The following is a 24,057-nucleotide window of genomic DNA, read 5'->3' on the forward strand; positions in this document are numbered from 1 at the left end:
CTTAGGGGCTAAAATGCTATGATATAATGTGGGGAGGGACTGTTTGCAAGGGCTTGTAGTGACAGGATCATGGGCAATGGCTTTAAGCTGGAAGAGGGAAAATTTAGAGTAGAGATTAGGAAGAAATTCTTTACAATGAGGGTAATGAGACACTGGAACAGGCTGCCCAGGAAAACTGTGGACACCTCATCCCTGGAAGTGCTCAAGGCCAGGCTGGACAGGGCCTTGAGCAAGGTGGGCTAGTGGAAGGTGTCCCTGCCCATGGCAGAGTGGCATGGAATGATGATCTGTAAGGTCCCTTCCAACTCAAACCATTCTATGATTTCATTCAAATAGCCTCCTGTCAACTTACAGAGGGAAAACAACACCAGGTACTTATTGTTATCCAAGTGCTTAAATCTCTCTGCATTCAACAAGTTAGGGCAAACCATGTCTAAGATCTCCCACTTGCAGCAGAACCAATGGTGGTTTCCTCAGACCTTTGATCTTCATTGTATCTCATTAGGGTATCAAAACCAATGCTATCTGGTAAGTCCAGCCCCTAGAAATCATCCCCAGCAGCCCATCATTTGCCCTCTGCAATCATTGAGAGAGATGAAAATGCAGCATGAAATGCCATGGGGTCAGCAAAGCAGCCCAGCATCCAGCCTGACCACTGACAACACAGGAGTCCTTTGTGTTCCTTCCAAGGCACACAAGATCATAGGAGAATTCATGTTGAAAGTGACCCTGGGAGGGCTCTAGTCCAAGCTTCTGCTCCAAGCATGGTCAGAGATGACCCTGGTGTGTGGTCAAATGGAGAACTTCCCAATTCTCTGGTAGAGGTTTGAGGTAGATGGAGTCATGGAATCATCCAGGCTGGAAGGGACCTCCGAGGGCCATCCAATCCCTCCCCTCAGTCAGCAGGGGCATCCTCAACTAGATCAGCCTCACCTTGAATATCTGCTGGGAAGGGGTTTCAACCACCTCCTTGGGCAAGCTGTTCCAGTGTTCCACCACCCTTACAGGAAAAAATGATTACCTGTGGCTGGATGTTGGCTGTACAAGGGAGGGGTTGGGTAACCACCCACTTACATTGATCAGACACAGATGCACTTGCTGTCCTTATGAGAAAGTTTAATGATCTTCCTATCTCTATGCAAGGCCTTCTGGGCCGGGTTGGAACTGCTCAGGTCACGCCCTGGTGAGCAAGATTTTCCCTACCTGTGCCACACAAGCTCAATCCCCATCCCCAGCAGCCCATTTGAGGTGATACCTTGTCAGAAGCAAACGACTTCACGACAGGTTTCTCAAGCTCTCCGATGCTGCTCCACCACGGAGGTGGCTGCCACCGCCCCCCGGGCCCCGCACTCACCTTTATCCAGCACAGGCCCAAAGATGGCTAAGCTGTCATTGACTGTTGTGCAGTTCCACCTCCTGCCTCGAAACTGGTGTTGGCATTCCTGGATCCCAATCTTCACCCCTTCTGCCACGCTGGGCATGATCTCCACATAGTTCCTACAGAAGCGTAGCTGCTTGGGTACCAGCCCCGGGATGCTCCCGCAGAGGATGGGTTGAGTCCCCAGGGAGGAATATTGGTGACCAATTGCCAGGGACCTGGAAGAAAGAAAAGGACAAGGGAAAAGAGCTGCTGTCAGGCTGGCTTTCACCTTGGTTCACAAGAATGGGGACAGAAAAGCAACATTTGTATTTCCTTCCCCCACCGTCTTCCCTCCCCAACACAATATCCTCTCTCTTCTGAAGTTCTACCTTTAATAGCCTCCTTCACTTCCCTTCATGCTCTCAAAGCTTTAGTCCATCACTATGATGGACTAATGCTCAGCTCATACAGGTAGCTGCTTCTGCACCCAGAGGGTCACAGAGAATCACAGAATCCCAGCATGTTGGAGGTTGGAAGTGACCTCTGGAGACCATCTATTCCAATCTCTCTGCTAAAACAGGATCACCTACAGCAGCTTGCCCAGGATCACAATGTGCAGGAGGGTTTGGAATCTCTCCAGAGAAGGAGACTCTACACCCTCTCTGGGTAGCCTGCTACAGGGCACCAGAGCCTTCATGCCAAAGACTTAATTTTCTACTCACATCCAGGGAATGTGAGCAGAGAGGGAACAGAGTGAAAAGGAGATGGTCAGGTGCCATGTCTCAGCAGCTTTCCAGACTCATCTCAGTCCCTTCCAGACAAGGGAGACAGAGACATCCACTTGTGGATCCCAAATGACTCCAAGTAGGAGTCTAGAACCAAGATAACGAACTCAGCCAAGAATTTGTTCTCCAGCAAAACAACTTCAGGTGGACAAAGTAGGAGGTGGGAAAGCAAAGAATTTTCATCTCATTTTCCAAACTTAGAAGCTTCCTCCAACCTCAGGGGGACTTCTGGGAGAAGATTAATCTCCCTTAACTTTAGAGGACAACTCACTCTACACCAGAGGGGCAAGGTGAGGCAGAAAGCATGAACTGCTCTCCAGGAGTGCCTCTCTTTCCATTGAATTAAAAGAGGAAGGCAGGCAGCTGAGACTGACCAGGAGCTGTGTTCATCTCACCCACCTTCTGATGTCTACAACAGAGACATCTCCAGCTGATCTCCTCCCCCCAGCCTGCTTTTGTAGTCCCTCAGTGGAGAGAAAGAGGCACTTCTAGGGCAGGATTCATCTGCCCTATTTTAGATGTCTGCTGTGGGACGAGGTGAATCATGGCCTTGCCTCCATTCACTGCCTTGGCCAGACTACCAAGGCAGCCTGGGTGACTGGTTGAGTGGGATATAGCTGCACTGTAAAAGTCTTCAGGTGAATCATGCCATGATACCTAACAATTGGGATGGCTGAGTTCCTTGAAATAGTCCCACCCAGGAAAGCTAAGCACTGTGCTGGAGCCCATGCAAAAAGCTCAGCTGTAGGAAGGAGGCAAGTTCCTGCAGGAGCCTGCAGCAACCCACAGGAGAAGACCGAGGAGAGGACACAGTTAACTTGTTTACCCTATCTAAGCAGCTTGATGTGGCTTTCCTTGAGCTTTAGATTAATTCAGGGAACAACTACAGGCAGAAAAGCACCTGTGAACTGGGGCCCATGCCAAGCCAAAGGGTGTTTTCACTTGGGTTGCACTGTGGACAGTTTGGTGGTGTTATTAAATTGCATACACAACACTGCATCAGTTTCTGGACAGGAGACACCCTTTACAAACACTGTTTCAGCCTTCAGAGTGCTTGCTGAGTGTGTTGCCCCTGCAGTCTTGTTGAGAATGGAGATGTGGCACCCTAAGACTCCACAACTCAACCCACCCAACCCCTTGAGGACTGGGAGGTATTCACTGATGCTTAACCTCAGGTTCAGGAGCCAGGTGGTCCCTAGGTCTGTAATCTGTGGGTAGAAATAAATGGCTTGGCTGAAGCTTCCAGAGAAGAGCATTAAGCCGCTTGCTGTGACTCATATGAACCTGAGGAAAAGCTTCTTCCCTTTGAGGATGACAGAACACTGGGACAAGTTGCCCAGAGAGGTTGTGGAGCCTCCTTCCCTGAAGAGATTCCAAATCCACCTGGACATGGTCCTGTGAACCTGCTCTAGGTGACTCTCCTTTAGCAGGGGTGGTTGGACTAGATGACCTCCAAGGGCTCCTTCCAACCCCTCACCATTCTGTGAGCTCTCAGGGAATAGTTCAGTCACTCTAGAATCATAGAACCAATAAGGCTGGAAATGACCTCAAAGATCATCAAGTCCAACCTCCATGAAGACCTCCAGGGATGGGGACTCCACCACCTCCCTGGGCAGCACATTCCAATGGCTAACAACTCTCTCTGGGAAGAACTTTCTCCTCACCTCCAGCCTAAACTTCCCCTGGCACAGCTTGAGACTGTGTCTTCTTGTTCTGGTGCTGGTTGCCTGGGAGAAGAGACCAACCCGCTCCTGGCTACAACCTCCCTTCAGGGAGTTGTAGAGAGCAATGAGATCTCCCCTGAGCCTCTTCTCCAGGCTAAGCAACCCCAGCTCCCTCAGCCTCAGGATGGTTGCTTGCAGTATGTAAGGTTAACTTTGATGCAAACACCTGTGGAGGTTGTTCCCACATCAGTAGAGTCACCAATGTTCTCCTCAAACCTTTCCAAAGTGACCTCTTCAGTTGCCACCAGAGACAAAGCACCCTCTGAGACAGAAACAACCTGCTGTAGGCTCCATCCACCCTGCTGTGAAACCAGGAGGACTTTCTTGGGCTCTTTCAATAGAACCTTGGATGAAACTTGAAGATTCCAGTCTTAAAGACTTGAATTTGCTCATGCCTCTCTTATTTTGGAGGTGGGATGAAAATCCCAGTCCTAGGAAGAAGAGTTTATAGCTTGGTGCCCTCAACCTTTCGTTCCCATTGCTGAGAAGATCATCTAAGATTTAAACAAACAACCAAAAAACACTTAATAAAACCATGTAGGAATACTTTTAATTGCTTTTCACACTGCTCCCTTCCCAATACAGGAGGGAAACAGTCACACCTTGCTTTGATCTATGCTACAGTCTGGAAAGTTTAATCTGCAAAAGACAATCTCCAGCAGCAGTCTTGTTCTCAAGGCGTCATCAGGCACCGAGACAGCGTGATGCAAATGGGGCATTCATGGAGGAGTCTGGAGCCACTCGACTTCCAGCTCCAGATCCAGGGTGCAATCTCAAAATACCTCTCCAAGAACAGGGCCTTTGCTGTGCAAAGTCCTTTTCCTAGCCCACTCCCAGACTCCTGAGTCTTCAGAGGTCCTTTCCAACCCCTGACATCCTCTGGTAACATCTATCAGCTCACTCCTTTCTGGTCTCTGCTTCCAGTTGTAAACACTTTCTGCCTCTCTCTAAAGTCAATTTACCTTTAGGAGAACCAAGTCCTTTCAGCTCTCTGTCCATTTTATTGATCATATGAACTGGATTTACTTTAGTTTTTGCCACAGCAACCCCAGGCAGTGCTATAGGCTGGGGTCAGAGTGGTTGGAGAACAGCCAGGCAGAAAGGGACCTGGGGGGCAAGGGTGGATAGTAGGCTGAACATGAGCCAGCAGTGTGCCCAAGTGGCAAAGAAGGCCAAGGGCATCCTGGCCTATATCAGGAACAGTGTGGCCAGCAGGAGCAGGGAAGTCATTCTGCCCTGTGCTCAGCACTGCTTAGGCCACACCTTGAGTCCTGTGTCCAGTTCTGGGCTCCTCAGTTTAGGAAAGATGTTGAGTTGCTGGAAGGTGTCCAGAGAAGGGCAACAAGGCTGGGGAGGGGTCTGGAGCACAGCCCTGGGAGGAGAGGCTGAGGGAGCTGGGGTTGCTTAGCCTGCAGAAGAGGAGGGTGAGGGGAGACCTTCTTGCTCTCTACAGCTCCCTGAAGGGAGGGGGTTAGGGTTAGGGTTGGTCTCTTCTGCCAGACAACCAGCACCAGAACAAGAGGACACAGTCTCAAGCTGTGCCAGGGGAGGTTTAGGCTAGATGTGAGGAAGAAGTTCTTCATAGAAAGAGAGATTGGCCATTGGAATGTGCTGCCCAGGGGGGTGGTGGAGTCACCATCACTGGAGGTGTTTAGGAAGAGCCTGGATGGGGTGCTTGGTGCCATGGTTTAGTTGATCAGATGGTGTTGGGTGATAGGTTGGACTGGATGATCTCAAAGGTCTTTTCCAGCCTGCTTAATTCTATTCTATTCAAGAACCTTCCAACTCTTCCCTAACCCCAAGAAACCACAACAAACTGACAACCAAAACACTTAGAAAACTCTGTCAAAGTCTATAAAGATCAGAATCTCACTCCAGCGTTGCTCAACTCCCCAGGAGCTCCCATCATTCATCTTTTCCTCACTGTTTCCAATGCTTAAACCTGTCTTGGGCACCTTCCCCTTCCCTGCCATCTGCTTCTCAGCTGTCTCCTGCACGTGGGTGATTTTGAGAATGTGGTGTAAGAGAAGTGAGCCAAGTTTCACCTACTGTGGTCTAACCGAGCATCACCTTCCAATTTCTTCAGCACCAACACTTCCTGCATGCAGTGATACCACCCTCTTTTCCACTGCACAATTCATGAGGCACTCAGGTTTACAAACACACTCATGCCCAGAACAGGTTCTGCTCAAGTTTGAACCAAGGGGAAGGGTCAAAGAGCTGCTGCTTTTCAAACCAATTAGCCTTTTCTTCCCCTTAGCTCAGGAGGAGCCATGAAAACACTGTTCTGTATGTCCACAGCCAAAGTTCTTGGCTTATCTGTAAGCTTTGCATGCCCTGAAGTGTTTAATTCAGCCTTCAGTGAGCATTTTTCTCTGCCAACACACCTAGAGTGCTCTTCATTTCCCTTATCTCAATCTATCTGCTCCTTCAGCAGAGCCGTTGTAGCTAAGTACCTGGCCACCTTCTGAATACATTACATCTGCCCTCCCTCTTGGAAAGGACACCAGAGCCAGTTGATGAGGAAGAAATATGCAAGCAGTGTGTGCTCACAGCTTGCTCTGAAAGAGAGAAGGCTTCAGTTGTGGATGACCTTTCTCTCCAGCATCACTCCACTGACTTCTCAAGGCCCCTACCTACTCAGGATGGGAGTCAAATAGCCTTGACACACCATCAGCATGTATTTGCACATGCACCTACTTTCTTCTTCCTGAACTCAGCTGATCATGAACTCTGTAGGAGCTCTCTTGTGCTATTTCTCTTGGAGAGGCCCTTTGCTGGCTCCAAGTGTGGCTGAGAAATTCCTCAGCAGATGTCCTTCTGGAGTCCTCAACACAGGTGAAATAAGTGCAATCATTGATCTTGTACAGCCAGAGTGTAACTTCCCCAATGGCCCAGGATAAGGCCCAGAGACCATTTCAGTCCTCACTAACTACTGTGACTTTACTCCCTTTCTGGGCCCCTCAGTTTAGGAAAGATGAGTTGCTGCCACAGCTTGAGACTGTGTCCTCTTGTTCTGGTGCTGGGTGCCTGGCAGAAGAGACCAACCCCCACCTGGCTACAACCTCCCTTCTGGGAGTTGTAGAGAGCAATGAGGTCTCCCCTGAGCCTCCTCTTCTCCAGGCTAAGCAACCCCAGCTCCCTCAGCCCCTCCTCACAGGGCTGTGCTCCAGACCCCTCCCCAGCCTCATTGCCCTTCTCTGGACACATTCATGTGTCTCAACATCCTTCTTAAATTGAGGGGCCCAGAGTAGCATCAACCTCATGCAACCAAGGATGCCTGAAAACACATTTGGGGAGAACTGAGCTTCTAGCAGGCTGCAGAACCATAAAACTACCATGAATGGTCAAAGGCACCTGAATGCTCAAGAGGCTCATGGAACAAGATCTGTAAGTCAGCCCTGATTCACTTCCCACAGACCCTCACCACATGGGTGAGGTACTCCCTCAGCATGGACAACTGGAATCAGAGAAGGATGATCCAGAATGTCTAAACCAGAGCTAGGGACTCAGCCTAGGAGGTTTAGCTGAGCCACTTGTCTTCTTTTACCCTCCTATAGCCTACATCAATTCTCAAACTTCATGAAGCTTTCCCAGAGTTCTGAACCACCATCCTAGAGGCCAGGTAGGTGGAGAGGCAAAGTAATTAATCTACATTCATTTAATTACATTTTCACACACACAAAAAGGGCAATATTCTAGCCCATGGACTTGTCAGGGTTGGAAGGGACCTCAAGGATCAGCCAGTTCCAACCCCCTGCCATGGGAAGGGACACCTCACACTGCAGCAGGTTGCTCACAGCCACCTCCAGCCTGGCTGCAAACACTTCCAGGCATGAGGCTTCCACCACCTCCCTGGGCAACCTGTGCCAGGCTCTCACCACCCACATGGGGAAGAAATTCTTCCTAACATCCAATCTGAATCAACCCATTTCTAGTTTTGCTGCATCCCCCCAAGTCCTATCCCTCCCTGACACCCTCAAAAGTCCCTCCCCAGCTTTCTTGTAGCCCCCTGCAGATCCTGGAAGGCCACAATTAGGTCTCCTCAGAGCCTTCTCTTCTCCAGACTGTACAGCCCCAACTCCCTCAGCCAGGCTGGATGTGGCTCTGAACCACCTGCTGTAATGTGAGGTGTCCCTCCCCATGGTGGGGGGGTTGGAACTAGATGACCCTTGAAGTCCCTTCCACCCCTACCAACTCTATGATTGATGGGTTTGTTCTTTTTGCATGGAGGCAAAGCCAACCATGAGCTGCAGTGGGGCACTGTGAGTGTCTGTAACACTGATTGCAGTGGGGTCTTCAGCATCTCTGAGCATCTAGCTGGTGAGGTTCACAAAGAGAACTAAGAGATCTAAACCTGTTGTCATTTAGCCCAGCAGTAGAGGTGGCATTGTGAGCTCTGAGTGAGGGGCTGGACTTGATGATCTTAGAGGTCTCTTCCAAGCTCAGTTTTTCCCCCTTCTAATCTGAAAAAAACCCCCACCAAATCCGGCTGAAGCCTACCAGATCAACTCTTCATTCCATTCCTCCCCTTAGGTATCTCCCTTTCCATCCTCAGGTACAGCACAAGAGCTGCATTTAAATCCTTTCACCCTTCTAGCCCAGAAAGTATGCACATAATTGTGCAGCTGGGCCTGATCCTGCAATCACACAGGGCATGGAGGGAACTTTTCTCCCATGAATAATTCCCTCACCCTTGTCCTGCATTAATAATGCTGCTGGTGCTGATGATGCAGCATTGTATTTGGCACCTTTCATCAGAGGATCTCTCAGCGTGGGACTCATCTCACCTGACTTTGACCACTGGAAAATGAGACATCTCAGCTAGCTTAGCTGTCTACTGGAGTCCATGGAGCAAGATCAGCATCTCCAGAGGGCAAATCAGCCTATCCTGAGACAGATGCCTCAGATAGGTGGGTTGAATCACTGGAGATGCCCAGGAGGCAGCACTGGTCTTGGAAAAGGGATGAGCATAGGCTAGGCACCTTGTTTTCAGCAAGCTTAAAGGTAGGGACCAGGAATTTCAGCCTTGTGTTTAATCTCAGACAACCCTGCAGGGCTGGCAAGGGGGCACCAAGGAAAGTCTTTGCTGATAGATAGAAGGCATCTCTCTCCAGCAGGGACCAGAGCAGAGTGTTTGCGACACCCAACAGCAGTTTGGGTCTGGATTTGGCAAATAACACGCTCCATGGCAACTTTGAGTGGATGCTAGGAAAGCAGACTGTAATTATCTGAGTTGAGGCTTGGCCAGGACAGTGAATTCCCACAGGAACTAAGACACACCACAACACTCAGCACCTTCCACTCTAAGCACAAGATGTTGCTTTGACTTTGTCTTCCCTTAGGATCTACAGAGCAGCGGAGAAGAGGAGAGAGGATGAGCACTAACAACCTGGTTCCTTGCAAAAAGTCTCAGGAACTCTTTAATTACCCAGAGGCAATTAACACCTCTGTTACACATATCATCTGAAAAACAACCCAGCCAGCAGATTCACGGCCCCTGAAACCACGCTTTCGAGCCTGGCTCCGGGACACAGCGACCCTGCCACGCTTTCCATGCCACATCCTACATCTGGGGCTCCTCCTTGGAGGGCTCCCTGCTGGGATATGCCTCCATCCAGCTCCCTTTCTCCCATCAGATTTGCCAGGCTCTCAGGACAGGGTATTAGAGATGTATAAGCCTTAACATTTTAATCTGCCACCTACACTGCAGTTTATGAGTGCTGTAAATCTCGTGGTTATAATGAACTCATCTAATGATATTGCTGATGGATAAATTTACCTGGGATGAGGAACAACAGTTACTTGCAAATGAAAGAAGAGTAATTTGAAGTTTCGTGTAAACACCTTTGCTGCCTTCCTTCTGACTTCTCCCAGCCTAACCCCTACCAGGGTTTCATGACAAGTGGAAAATATGCCTCTGTGTGCCTTTGTGATGCAACAGCAGATTGGCCCTGCAAGAGGACCTGCCTCTTTCTACCCACTGTAATGCTTCTCTCACTTGCACGTTGGAATCGAGCTAGGGATGAAAACACTGAAGGCTTTCTGGGTCAACGAGGGGAACGGAGGGAAGGGAGAAGGCGACGCATTAGGCAATGAAAAATGCCTGCAGTACTTAAAGACATTTAGGCTCCTACTCTGAATTTCAATAATAATTAGGAGTGTGGCTAGTCTTAACCCTCTTAGCTTCCACCCCCCAACCCCCAAAGCATTCCAGCCTGAACCTTTCTTAAATGATCAGCAATATAAAATACATAAATGTGGTTTCACAACCTCTCATTAATGCTCATCCCCCTGAACCCAGCTGTGTTCTGGGCTATGTCAGTGCTAAATACCTGGGAGGACTGGGCTCCAAGACCTCAGATCCTTGCAGAGATTGGATTTGGGCTTCTAAATTGCTTAAGTGTTTAAGTGCTTGGGGGAATTTTATCCTGAAACTCCTCAGCGCTGAGGCCAATTCCGAAGCGAGAGCCACGGATGGAAGAGCTCCATCAGGGTGGTGTTTGGGTAACCCTGCAAGAGCAGGGTGATTTTTCACTTCCCACCCTCCTAGTGCAGCAAGTCACTACTCTTTCTCACCTTTGCCTCCAAGGAAGGGCATTTTGAGTGTGTTTGGTCACACTGAACACCACACACACACAGGCAGATCCCCTCGCTCCGTGGCGCGCACACACACAGAGGTTGGCGAGTTCCTCCTTGGGCTTTCACTGAGTCATCAGGCTCCCCAAATGTGTGAACTCACGCTATAATGTTCTCCCAGAAAAATAACAAATTGATTTCATTTTTACAGGCTACAGCATGCTGTATAATTGGAGACACTGCCTTGTCAACTCAGACCGGTCTGACCCGACCAGAGACATTGCTTACAGCTGTTTACCAAGCCATAAAGTTTCCTCCTCTTTGTTTTTCCTTCCTTTTGCACACTCTCTCTCTCTCTGCTCTTTTTTCCCCCCCTCTCCTTTCCTCTACTGAATCCTACTTCTCATTCTGGCCATAGAATACTGTTAAGGAGAATGCAGGAAGCCTTGGTTTAGGCAAGCACATCAGCCTGTGCTTCGAATTAACTCTGCAATTAATAGCTCTTCAGCACACATTTAACTGAGCATATGTTTAGGGAGGGTTATTGTGCCAGGAGAGTCACTAAGGAACTTTCTGTTACAGCTGTGTGTGCCTTTTATTTATTGATCTGAATGGTCTTTTTTAATTAACAGTACCAAATTAGCAGTTTGCATTCAGCAATCTCAGGCACTGCTTCTTTGGGGTTGTATTTTTTAAGCACAGCTCTAGTTGCAGGAAGCCTTTTGGCATTTCTCCTTGTTGCTGTGTCCAAACACTGATCACTTAAGGAAGTGGAAAAAACCTCCTGCACCAGGTTGGACTTGATGATCTTTGAGGTCTCTTCCGACCTTGGTGATTCTGTGATCTACTCCACTGAAAGGACCAATGAGCACTGGGTAATATTTTTGTTGTTGTTTTGGTTTAATGAATGAATTCCCCATAAAAATCATAAAATGGCTTGGAAGGGGACCTTGAAGATCACAGAATCACCAAGGTTGGAAGAGACCTCAAAGATCAAGTCCAACCTGTCACCACAGACCTCATGACTAGATCATGGCACCAAGTGCCACATCCAATCCCCTCTTGAACACCTCCAGGGATGGAGACTCCACTACCTCCCTGGGCAGCACATTCCAGTGGCTAAGAAATCTCTCTGTGAAGAACTTTCTCCTCACCTCCAGCCTAAACTTCCCAGTGCAGCTTGAGACTGTGTCCTCTTGTTCTGGTGCTGGTTGCCTGGGAGAAGAGACCAAGCCCCACCTGGCTACAACCTCCCTTCGGGTAGTCATAGAGAGCAAGAAGGTCTCCCCTGAGCCTCCTCTTCTCCAGGCTAAGCAACCCCAGCTCCCTCAGCCTCTCCTCTTAGGGCTTGTGCTAAAGATGTATAAAAGTATAAAAGTCCACCCTGAAATCTTCCTTCTTCCCCCCCCCCCCACGCCTATGTGCTTTGCACCTTTGCCAAGTACTCAGAACCTAAGTGCACTTTCTCTGACCACTGTCAAACTACAGTTTCAAGAGGGGTTGTTCAGCTTTCCTGCATGTAAACATCTCCAGTGGTTATCTTAATACACTCAGCAGCTCAAAATTGAAGTGGAGCACTTTGATTTCTGTGGAAAAAGGATTTCTGATCAAATGCTTGATTGCATAGAGAAGCTGTTTCATTTTGAACTACTGAACTGACACACACACACAAAAAGGAGAGATCCCCAACCTGAAAGAGCTTTTCATCTCATTGCACCATCCATCAAATTCCCATTTAACTACTTTGCCATAAATTACAGTTGTGCTTCCTTTCATATCCCCCATTCATCACAGGATCTGCTTCTGCTTTGGTCTGAAGTGTCACCAGGCTCATCTCATTCAGTCCTTCTGGAACATGTCCAGAGAAGGGCAATAAAGCTGGGGAGGGGTCTGGAGCACAGCCCTATAGGAGAGACTGAGGGAGCTGGGGTTGCTTAGCCTGAAGAAGGGGAGGCTCAGGGGAGACCTTCTTGCTGTCTACACCTACATGAAAGGAGGTTGTAGCCAGGTGGGGGTTGGTCTCTTCTGCCAGGCAACCAGCACCAGAACAAGAGGACACAGTCTCAAGCTGTGCCAGGGGAGCTTTAGGCTGGATGTGAGGAAGAAGTTCTTCCCAGAAAGAGAGATTTGCCATTGGAATGTGCTGCCCAGGGAGGTGGTGGAGTCACCATCACTGGAGGTATTTAGGAAGAGCCTGGATGGGGTGCTTGGTGCCATGGTTGAGTTGATTAGATGCTGTTGGGTGATAGGTTGGACTTGATGATCTCGAAGATCTTTTCCAACCTGGTTTATTCTATTCTAAACCAAACCAAACTAAACCATAACAACCACCACCACCCAACACCAAAGAACCCCCCCCAAACCACCACCAAAACCCCAACTACTACTCCAAGACCTCAAGAAAACCCCACCAAACCAACCCCAGAGAGCCAGATAAAAACCCACACCCCCCAAAAAAAAGAAGTCACAAAGCAGGAAAGGTCAGAAACCTCCTTAACCTCTCCTTCCCTTTCTTTTGTTGCAGCTAAAGAGGGCAATGCCTATGGAAGTAGGCCACGAGGAACACTCCAACCCCAAACGAAGTCAACTCTTCTTTGGAGCTGAACTCCTGCAAGGAGACAACCACTGAACATAAAACTATTTTGCTGCTTAAAAAAAACCCCTCTTCTTTTTTCCTCAATGAAACAGCAATTCCTGCTGCAACAGAACAGCTGGATTTATTAATGATTTTTTTCCCCCCCTCTCTCCAAAAAAACTGCTTTGCATGGGAAAAAAAATAATAAAGTATCCTCATGGCTCCTTGACATGTTTCAGCTAGATCTCAGTGAAATTAAGGAGGTACAGACTGATGAGTCGCTCAGAGGTACAGGAAAGATGCCAGTGTGTGTCCTGGCATTTGCCTAGACCTTGAGAGGGAGAGGAAAAAAACTCTCTCTCTCGAAGCTCATCCCTCACAATAGACAGGAAAACAACAGCAGTGATCTCCACACAGAGCAGGAGTTGCTGGAGTGTGTCCAGAAAAGGGCAAAGAAGCTGCTGAAGGGTTCAGGGCACAAGTCCTGTGAGGAGCAGCTGAGGGATCTGGGGTTGTTTAGCCTGGCAAAGGGGAGGCTGAGGGGAACCCTCATTGCTCTCTACAATTCCCTGGAAGGAGGTTGGAGTGAGGTGGGGGTCAGTCTCCTTTCCCTGCTGTCAGGTGATAGAATGAGAGGAAAGGGCCTGAAATTGCACCAGGAGAGGTCTAGCTTGGATAGCAGGAAAAATGTCAGGAGGTTTAGAAGAAATTCTACACAGAGAGAGTGATTGCCCATTGGAACGGGCTGCCCAGGGAGGTGGTGGAGTCACCATCACTGGAGGTGTTCAGAGGAGACTTGATAGGGTGCTTGGTGCCATGGTTTAGTTGATTAGATAGTGTTGGGTGATAGGTTGGACTTGATGATCTCAAAGGTCTCTTCCAACCTGGTTTATTCTATTCTGTCCTGCAAGAGTGGTGAGGCACTGGAAGAGGCTGCCAGAAAGCCCTGCATGTGTGTCATGTGGATCAGTTCACAACCAGCTGGCTTTTCATAGCCATTTTCTGTGGCATCTTAAGGAACAGGCCACCCACTCCAGATGCTGGAGATTCAGGATCTCCAGAACTCATGGTCAAAGAGAAGGTGATTTGTGTGAAAAGCTCTTCTAGTCATTTGAGCAACCAAGCAACAGACTCAGACTGGCTTCCTGCACCATGGCTGGAGGTTTATGGCACCATGCATGCATCACCAGACCCTGCAAAGAAGGTCCAGGCACTCTTCTGCAGGGTCCTCCCTCTAAACTTGCTGGAGTTTGATGTTTGCACACCAGGCACTGGGGCTCAAAGTCTTTCTTCTCCAAGTGGTACTTTGATGTTCCTCAGAAAGGAAAACATAACTGTTCTCCAGCCTGGAACCTTCTCAGTGTGATTGGTGACTCAGTGCCAGGCTGGCAGTGGTCAGGCTGATGAATGGGGGAGAAGTTCAGGTGAGGGAGAGGAAGCATGTAGGAGGGGTAGGATTTGGAGGAAAGAAAGTGGGTAGGGAGTTGTCCTTGGAGGAGGAGAACATAACTGTAAGCCTCTGACTTGGAGGATGAAGCAAAGATGCTGGGTGAAGAGCAGATATCCATAGCAGCAGGCTTGTTTTCCCTGGCTGGGGAGGGTAAACAGCCCTCGGCGCTCCAGGCAAGGAACCTCCTCCAGAAAGCCTCTGAGAGGGTGGCAGCACCTGCAGACCTCTCTGTGCAGCATCTGAGCCTTAATGATTTCTTTCTGAAAGTGGCTGGGGAAATGCAGACAGGCTGCCAGATAGTGATCAGCTCGTGGAGGGGTGATCACTATTAGGCAAAGATACCAGCTTTGACATGCAGCTAGGGAAGCAGCCAAGAATTTGGGAAAGCAATCCCAGCTTTCTGATGCACCTTCCTCTGCCAAGACACCTCCTGTGTTTACTTTAGAAACCAGAGACAGCCCTCCTCTTCATCATCATAATAATGAAGCTGCAGGGTCATTCAGTTTAGCAGATGGATTCCTTCCAGCTTGGGTTTCTCCTCGTTTACCTGCGGACCTGAGCTATCTGGGGGGGATTAGGCAAGGTTAATAATTAGGTTTCACAGCAGATCTGATCAGTGTGACAATGGGAGGCTGTGGGAAGGATGCTCCATCAGAGAAAAATCAACTTGACCCATGGATCTCCTGGGGATTTTGTTGGGATCACAGGGTGTCAGGGGTTGGAAGGGACCCAAAGGGATCATCAAGTCCAACCCCCCTGCCAGAGCAGGGCCATACAATCTAGTACAGGTCAGAGGAACACATCCAGACAGGCCTTGAAAGTCTCCAGAGAAGGAGACTCCACAGCCTCTCTGGGCAGCCTCTTCCAGTGCTCTGAGACCCTCACAGTAAAGTTCCTCCTTGGGTTGAGGTGGAACCTCTTGTGCTGCAGCTTGCATCCATTGCTCCTTGTCCTACCACAGGGAGCAAGTGAGCAGAGCCTGTCCCTGTCCCCTCCCTCCTGACCCCCAGCCCTCAGAGATTTATAAACATTTATTCCATCCCCTCTGTCTTCTCTTCTCCAGACTAAAAAGCCCCAGGTCCCTCAGCCTCTCCTCCCCAGGCAGTGCTGCAGTCCCCTCATCATCCTCATAGCCCTCTGCTGGACCCTCTCCAGCAGATCCCTGTCCCTCTTAAATTAGGGACCCCCAAAGTGAATGCAGTACTCAAGATGAGGTCTCACCAGGGGTCTAAAAGCCTGAGGAGCCACAGGGACCACGGAGACCCTTGCAGCAGGAAGCTTACTGCTCTCATTCATGCAACAGAAGTAGCTTTGTCTCACCAAAGAGCCTGAGGAGCACTCAGCCAAATTGCTCACCTCCAGATTTTGGCTTTCCCATGATAGTAGATCCTACTAGATCCTTCCCATGCTTATGGATTTATCTAGCAGTGCCTATGATAGCAGGGACTGAGACAGAAGTCTGCAGGAGTAGTCTCTTGCATTTATTTTCTCACAGAAACCTCAAATTCCAGATGTGACCAGGCTGAAATCCCCAACAGCCCCACAAAGATTTTCTTCCCTGAGGAACAGGCAGTGTACAGAACAGCAAAGCTGGGCCAGTGGTGGGCTTAACCTACTCAGGTTTTCCTTTTCACACAGGAGGTTCCACCTCCACATGAAGGGAAACTTCTTTACTGTAAGGATGATGGAGCCCTTGAGCAGGCTGCTCAGAGAGGCTGGGGAGCCTCTTCTCTAGAGATTTTCAGGACCCATCTGGATGTGTTCCTGTGTGACCCACCCCAGGAGTGGACTCTGATCCCCAGAGGTCCCTTCCAACTCCTACCAAAGATTCTGCCTGCCTTAGGGCACTGAAAAGGAGAAGTCTAAAGAAGATGCTTTTGCTAATCACAGAATCAATAAGGTTGGAAAAGACCTCAAAGATCATCAGTAGAATTTAATTGAACAAATCACACAGCTTCAGCTTATTCTTTTTTCTTTCCTTCCCTTAATGAGAAGTTTCCAGCTGTCCATATTGTCTGGAAGAGAAAAAGGTTCAGTTTTCAGCCTATCAAGTGGTACAAAGATGTTAAAATTACTGTAGTTGAAGGACCTGCACTGTGCTCAACTGATTAATTCAGGGAGCTCCCCTTCACAAGCTACCACCAAAGTCAGGAGCTCAGCAGGAAGAAGAAGGGATCAGCTGTTCCACACTAAGCAGGGACACCCAGAAACCAACAGCACAAAGACACCAGAGGCTCTGAACACTTCACCTGCAGGATGTTAGCCCCTTTACAACCAGCTAGGAGGGCAAAGAGAAAGTTTTCTTTGGAAGGAAAAGTCTATTCCTTAACTGCAAGGCTGAAAACATCCAGGGGAACCAAAGCATGAATAGAAAAGGAACACCTAAACCCTTCATGCCACCCCCAGATGCTTTCTGCTCCCTCTACAGCATCCTCCACCCTGCCCAAACAGCTCCTGCTCCCCCACCACGACCACTGCACCCATCCCAGAGCTAGGGGCAAGACCCACACCAGCCAAGATACCACCCAGAGGAGCTCAGCCCCAGCAGGGAGGCTCAGCCAGCACCAGTGGAGGATATTGGAGCAGTCACCAATCAGAGCCCTAACAACCGGGGGGCCACCAGGCCCCCCGGCCTTTGTAGTCACCACCACCAACACCCAGTGTGCACCAGGGGCACTCACCAGTGATGAGAGGAGGATCCTCCAGCCCAGAAGGGCTCAGCTTAGGGCTTCAGCCTACCCTGGGGGGGATTAAATAGGGCAGTGGGTGGGAAGGGCCAAGTGGCCACAGCTGGGGTGGGAGGAGACTCCACCAGAGCCCAGGTGCTCTGGGTTTGAGGGCAAAAAGGGGGGAAATGGGGTAGGTGGGGTGGGAAAGGGGAGGTGATGGTAATGAAAGAAGGGGATTTAAACATAACTTTATTTTCCATAAATCTTCCATGATGCACAACTGCAGCTCCTGGTTGGCTTTGCCTCCATGCAAAAAGGACAAACCTATCAACACTTCATCAAGCAAAGCAACCTGCTGGCTCCTGTTGAGCTTCTCATCCCCCAGCACCCCCAGATCCTGCTCCCCAGCCAGTCCCTGCCCAGCCTATAGCAGTGCCTGGGATCGCCCTGACCCAGCTGCAGGACCTTGCCCTTGGTCCTGTTGAACCTCATGATGCTGGCATGGGCCCAGCTCTGCAGCCTGTCAAGGTCCCTCTGAATGGCACACTTCATCCAACAGAGCACAATGGTGGCTGTTACAATGAAGTCTTTCCATCATTAGCTTCCAAACCCCGGGGAGGTCTTCTGAGACACGGGAGGAACAGTTTGGATGACTCTGCAGGAGCATCTCTCTCCCTTCCAGCTGTGACTGAGGATCTCACCTGGCTTCTAGCTGTCACACCAAGAGAAGGTCTTCTTCTGTAGGATCTGTGTGGTAGCTGCCAGCCCCATTTGGGTGTCTTGGGTACCACAGGGAAGAGTGAAGTGACTGTCCCATAATCCCAAGGATCAGCTGCTCTTAGCAATCCTTCCTGGGATTCCTTTCCTGCAGCCACTGCTCCCCTGCAGTGCAATTTTGCTCTCAGAGAACTACATCCATCTCAGAAGAGACTGAGAGGACAAACTTCCTGCCCATGACAGTTACTAACCCAAGCATGGAAAAAACCAAGGCAGAAGGAAATCTGCATTTTGATCTGAAAAGCCCTGATCTTCCCACCAAGCAAAATGACAATGATGGAAAAACTTCATTGTAACAGCCACCATTGTGCTCTGTTGGATGAAGTGTGCCATTCAGAGGGACCTTGGCAAGCTGGAGAGGTGAGCCTATGCCAGGATCACGAGGTTCAACAGGACCAAGGGCAAGGTCCTGCAGCTGGGTCAGGGCGATCCCAGGCACTGCTATAGGCTGGGCAGGGACTGGCTGGGGAGCAGGATCTGGGGGTGCTGGGGGGATGAGAAGCTCAACAGGAGCCAGCAGGTTGCTTTGCTTGATGAAGTGTTGATAGGTTTGTCCTTTTTGCATGGAGGCAAAGCCAACCAGGAGCTGCAGTTGTGCATCATGGAAGATTTATGGAAAATAAAGTTATGTTTAAATCCCCTTCTTTCATTACCATCACCTCCCCTTTCCCACCCCACCTACCCCATTTCCCCCCTTTTTGCCCTCAAACCCAGAGCACCTGGGCTCTGGTGGAGTCTCCTCCCACCCCAGCTGTGGCCACTTGGCCCTTCCCACCCACTCCCCTATTTAATCCCCCCCAGGGTAGGCTGAAGCCCTAAGCTGAGCCCTTCTGGGCTGGAGGATCCTCCTCTCATCCCTGGTGAGTGCCCCTGGTGCACACTGGGTGTTGGTGGTGGTGACAACAAAGGCCGGGGGGCCTGGTGGCCCCCCGGTTGTTAGGGCTCTGATTGGTGACTGCTCCAATATCCTCCACGGGTGCTGGCCACTTCCAACTCCACTGGCTCTATGTTGCTATGATCCAGTTCCAACCCCCTTGCCATGGGCAGGGACACCTTCCAGCAGACCAAGTGAGCACCTTTAAGGCATGTTTTTCTTTTCCCATGCCTAGAAATCAAAACACAACCTGGCAGCTAGGGTGAACCAATGGATTTTGGGCTTGAATCTACCTTATGTTGAATATGAGGTCTCCTGTATTTTAAGATGAGAAATAAAATGATTCCATGGAATTCAAGAGTGACTAAAAATGGCTGCCATAAGAACCACTTAAAAGCCCCCTGACTCTGTGGCAAGTTTCAGTGCTGTTGCTCAGCAGGAGTTAGGCTTTGTCTGAGGTGCAGGCAGTGGAAACACTGAAGTGAATTCATAGCTCCAAGACAAGTTGTCTTATGGATGCAGTAAATTATGTCCTTCTAACAAGAAAATGCCATAATCCATGCCTCATTTTGTAGCCTGACTCACTTAATTCTGGTTCAGGAAAAAGGTAGGAAGGATACTCCAGGAGAGTTGGGCTAGGTGATCTTCAGAGGTCCTTTCCAACCCCCACCACTCCCTGGTTCTGTGGCAGGCATTTGTCAATAGCCAGCTTTGCTTCCAAACACACTGAAGTGTAAGGCAGCTGGGGTTGCTTAGCCTGGAGAAGAGGAGGCTCAGGGGAGACCTTCTTGCTCTCTACAACTACCTGAAGGTTGTGGCCAGGTGGGGGTTGGTCTCTTCTCCCAAGCAACCAGCACCAGAACAAGAGGACACAGTCTCAAGCTGTGCCAGGGGAGGTTTAGGCTGGATGTTAGGAAGAAGTTCTTCATAGAAAGAGAGATTGGCCATTGGAATGTGCTGCCCAGGGAGGTGGTGGAGTCACCATCCCTGGAGGTGTTTAGGAGGAGCCTGGATGGGGTGCTTGGTGCCATGGTTTAATTGATTAGATGGTGTTGGGTGACAGGTTGGACTAGATGATCTCAAAGGTCTCTTCCAACCTGGTTAATTCTACTCTCTATGGAAATCAGTACACTTGTCTCTACTGAGAGGAATTTCAGCCCCCAGAAACATGTTGATTTAAAGGTGATTATTTCAGCAACTAACCTCCTCACTTTGAGTCTCATATTTTAAACAGGTTTCCTCTACAAGCCTTCATAGTACCTCAAAACTCAAGTCTGGCTTCTGAGCTAGAAGAATGGTAACTGCCTTAGTAAATGAACAACTTGCTGGAATTCTGCTGTGCCTCTGTAAGAAATAAAGGTCAATGTGTGGAAAAAAAGACAATTACTTAATTCTTTTTTTAGCAGCTCTTCTCAGTGAGGTCAAAATATGCATTGTGATAGAATAAGAAACATTCTACCCCCACAAGTTTGTGTGTCAAGCCTCTCTGCAGCTGCAGTGAGTTTGCACCCAGGTGGAAGGGTTGGGGTTTGGATTCTAACATCTCCTTACAGTGACAGCTGAGGCTTTCGGTCACAAGTCTCCTTGTAGAGCCCCAGCTGCTCCCTTTTTACTTCAAACATTTTATCCACACTTCCTGCACAGCTTGGAGACTGATAATCTGGGGCAGAATAGTTTGAGTTATGGATGTGGACCTACAGCACAGGAAGCTCCACCTCAACATGAGGAGCAACTTCTTTGCTGTAAAGATCCCAGAGCACTGGAGCAGGCTGCCCAGAGAGGTTGTGGAGTCTCCTTCTCTGGAGACTTTCAAGACTCCTCTGGATGCCTTCCTGTGTGACCTGAACTGGATTCTATGGCCCTGCTCTGGCAGGGGGCTTGGGCTAGATGATCTTCAGAGGTCCCTTCCAACCCCTAACATCCTGTGATCCTGTGCTTGCAACCACAGACCACACTCCAGAGGCTTGTGCAAACAGAATATAGCTTTCCAGATGTGGGCCTTGCAGATGTTAATTTGGATCTGCTGGAGGGGGTCCAGGGGAGACCACAAAGATGATCAGAGTGCTGGAGTACCTCTCCTATAAGGGCAGGCTGAGCAAGTCTCTGTTTCCCCTGGAAAAGCAGAGGCTTCCAGGAGACCTTACAGCAGCCTTCCAGTACCTGAAAGGAGCTGACAGAAGAGATGAGGAAGGACTATTTCTGAGATCCTGTTGTGACAGGACAAAAGGCAATGGTTTTAAACTAGAGCAGGGTGGGTTTAGATTAGCAAACTTTTCACTAGGAGGGTGGTGAGATACTGGAATGGATTGGCCAGAGAGCTTGTGGACACCTCATCCCTGGAACTGTTTGAGACCAGGCTGGATGAGGCTTGGAGCACCCTGGTCTAGCAGGAGGTGTCCCTGTCAATGACAATAGGGTTGGGACTAGATGATCTTTAAGGTCCCTTCCACCTCCAGCCATTCTATGACTCTGTGAATCTTAACACCACTAAAATAAGTGAGACCTGAATCCTGTCTAGAGCAGGAAGCAAGAAGAAGAAAACACTCAGTCCCTTACCATTTTTAGTCTGATTTTGATCTAATTATTAGGGAATTGAAAGCTTCACCCATTCCCTACAGGATATCATTCATTCCTTATGCTGAAAAGCAAGTTTGGAAGCAAAGATGTTGGACCTCTCCTGGCAGGGCTTCTGCTGGTGGTGCCCAGTTTAACGAGGGTGATCTCCCCAGCTGAAGAGGGAGCTCGTGGTGGGGAGGAAGGGAAGGTTTGCGCTGTTTAAGGAGACTCCCTGGGGAGGCCAGGGACCTTGCCTCCCCTCCACCCCATGCTGCTCTCCCCTCAGCTCCCCACCATGCTAACCTTCTTTTACTCTCCCAGCAGCAAGCTGCTGCTGGTGTTATTGACACATATTTCGAACAAGCCTGTGCAAGGGACTCGAGACACATTACACTGCACTCGGTGCCCCGGGCCACACATTCGCCTCCTTACACCGACAGCACGTTTTGCTTCATAAAGAATGTGCAGGCCTTCACCTCCAGCTATTTATCTGCTGTGCTCCGAAGAAAGGAGAGAGAGGGGGGAAAACCCCCCTACGTGCCCATGTTGGCTGTTAACCCCATCCTACATCCCCCCAAAATGGCCAAACGTTGACCTTCCTCTGCATGAGCTCTGGCCTGCTCTTTGCTGATCAACCTGGAGAGATGCCTCCAGTCCATCCCCAATCTGTTCCCAGCACCTGTGGCTAGGAAATGGGCACCTTGCATCTCTGGGGATTCACTGACCATTGCTGTTCAAGGTCAGGTTGGATGGGGCTCTGAGCAACCTGCTCCAGTTGAAGATGTCCTTGCTGGCTGCAGGAAGGTTGGACTAGAAGGACCTTTAAAGGTTCTTTCCAACCCAAACCAGTCTATCATTCCATGTCCCTGCTTACTGCAAGAGGGTTGGAATAGATGAGCTTTAAAGGTCCCTTCCAACCCAAACCACTCTCTGACTCACACAGCTCCTAGCACATGCTGCATCACAGAGCACAACTGGAGCTCCCAGGCTCTTGTATCTCCCCACACTGGCAAAGGAAGGCTATCTGGTGCCTAAAAGTTGCTGATCCACACCTCTTTCCAGGATCAGGATAACCTTCCCTTGCTGTCAGCAACACTTTTCCCCCCCCCCCTGCTTTCTCCAAATCTTTCCATCGTTGTTATTTTAATGATAAGAGCAGTAATTATTATTATTATGCCCTGAGTCCAAGATTAGGGCTCCCATTGTGTTAAGGACTTGATAGAGAGATGTCAAGGAGCCCATTCCTGATGGTTAAAAAAGGCAGCTCATTGTTGGCATTCAAGCAGGACATGAAGGGGTGGAATGAAACAGAGAAGAGGGGCCAGGAATGAGGTGGGATGAGAGGCAGCAGCGAGGAGGGAATGAAGAGCAGGGAGCAGAATAGCAGGAGTCAGCACTGGTGCCTTGCCTAAGCAAACCCCACTCCTTGTCTGTGTCCACACATGTCAAATCTCGGCAGGGAGAAGGGGAAGGAACCCTCCCTTGAATTGCTCAGCTGCAGCAATGTGGAATTTATTTATTTATTTCCCTGAGAGAGCGGTGGGAGAGCCCTGAGCAGCTGCACGCAGCTCTGCCCGCTGCGAGGGCTCTGCCCGCTGCGAGAGCTGTGCCCGCTGCGAGGGCTCTGCCCGCTGCGAGAGCTGTGCCCGCTGCGAGGGCTCTGCCCGCTGCGAGAGCTCTGCCCGCTGCGAGGGCTCTGCCCGCTGCGAGGGTTCTGCCCGCTGCGAGAGCTCTGCCCGCTGCGAGGGCTCTGCCCGCTGCGAGAGCTGTGCCCGCTGCGAGGGCTCTGCCCGCTGCGAGGGCTCTGCCCGCTGCGAGAGCTGTGCCCGCTGCGAGGGTTCTGCCCGCTGCGAGAGCTCTGCCCGCTGCGAGGGCTCTGCCCGCTGCGAGAGCTGTGCCCGCTGCGAGGGCTGTGCCCGCTGCGAGGGCTCTGCCCGCTGCGAGAGCTGTGCCCGCTGCGAGGGCTCTGCCCGCTGCGAGAGCTGTGCCCGCTGCGAGGGCTCTGCCCGCTGCGAGAGCTGTGCCCGCTGCGAGAGCTGTGCCCGCTGCGAGGGTTCTGCCCGCTGCGAGAGCTCTGCCCGCTGCGAGGGCTCTGCCCGCTGCGAGAGCTGTGCCCGCTGCGAGGGCTCTGCCCGCTGCGAGGGCTCTGCCCGCTGCGAGAGCTGTGCCCGCTGCGAGAGCTCTGCCCGCTGCGAGAGCTGTGCCCGCTGCGAGAGCTCTGCCCGCTGCGAGAGCTGTGCCCGCTGCGAGGGCTGTGCCCGCTGCGAGAGCTCTGCCCGCTGCGAGGGCTCTGCCCGCTGCGAGAGCTCTGCCCGCTGCGAGAGCTGTGCCCGCTGCGAGGGCTCTGCCCGCTGCGAGAGCTGTGCCCGCTGCGAGGGCTCTGCCCGCTGCGAGGGCTCTGCCCGCTGCGAGAGCTGTGCCCGCTGCGAGAGCTCTGCCCGCTGCGAGAGCTGTGCCCGCTGCGAGGGCTCTGCCCGCTGCGAGAGCTGTGCCCGCTGCGAGGGCTCTGCCCGCTGCGAGGGTTCTGCCCGCTGCGAGGGCTCTGCCCGCTGCGAGGGCTCTGCGCCGCGTATGGCCAAACCACAGGGGGGAAAAAACCCACCACCAAAACTACTTCTTCTGTGGCAAATGGAGAACTTTCCACCACAAAAGCCCTGCACTGCTCTCAGCTCCAGAAGAGATCTCTGCAGTCATGTCCCTTTGGGGAG

At 50.6% G+C, this 24,057-nt stretch overlaps 1 protein-coding gene across 1 annotated transcript in view; it reads right to left on the minus strand.

Annotated features, from left to right (window-relative positions):
- WNT3A (Wnt family member 3A) overlaps positions 1–24,057 on the minus strand; it is a 99,566-nt gene that overhangs the window by 37,165 nt on the left and 38,344 nt on the right. Inside the window, exon 2 of the mRNA XM_009898140.2 lies at positions 1,355–1,596. Coding sequence (XP_009896442.2) covers positions 1,355–1,596 — 242 coding nt within the window. The remainder of the gene's footprint in view (positions 1–1,354; positions 1,597–24,057) is intronic.

This window comes from Dryobates pubescens, chromosome 21 (assembly GCF_014839835.1).
Source record: "Dryobates pubescens isolate bDryPub1 chromosome 21, bDryPub1.pri, whole genome shotgun sequence".
Classification (NCBI taxonomy): Eukaryota; Metazoa; Chordata; class Aves; order Piciformes; family Picidae; genus Dryobates; species Dryobates pubescens.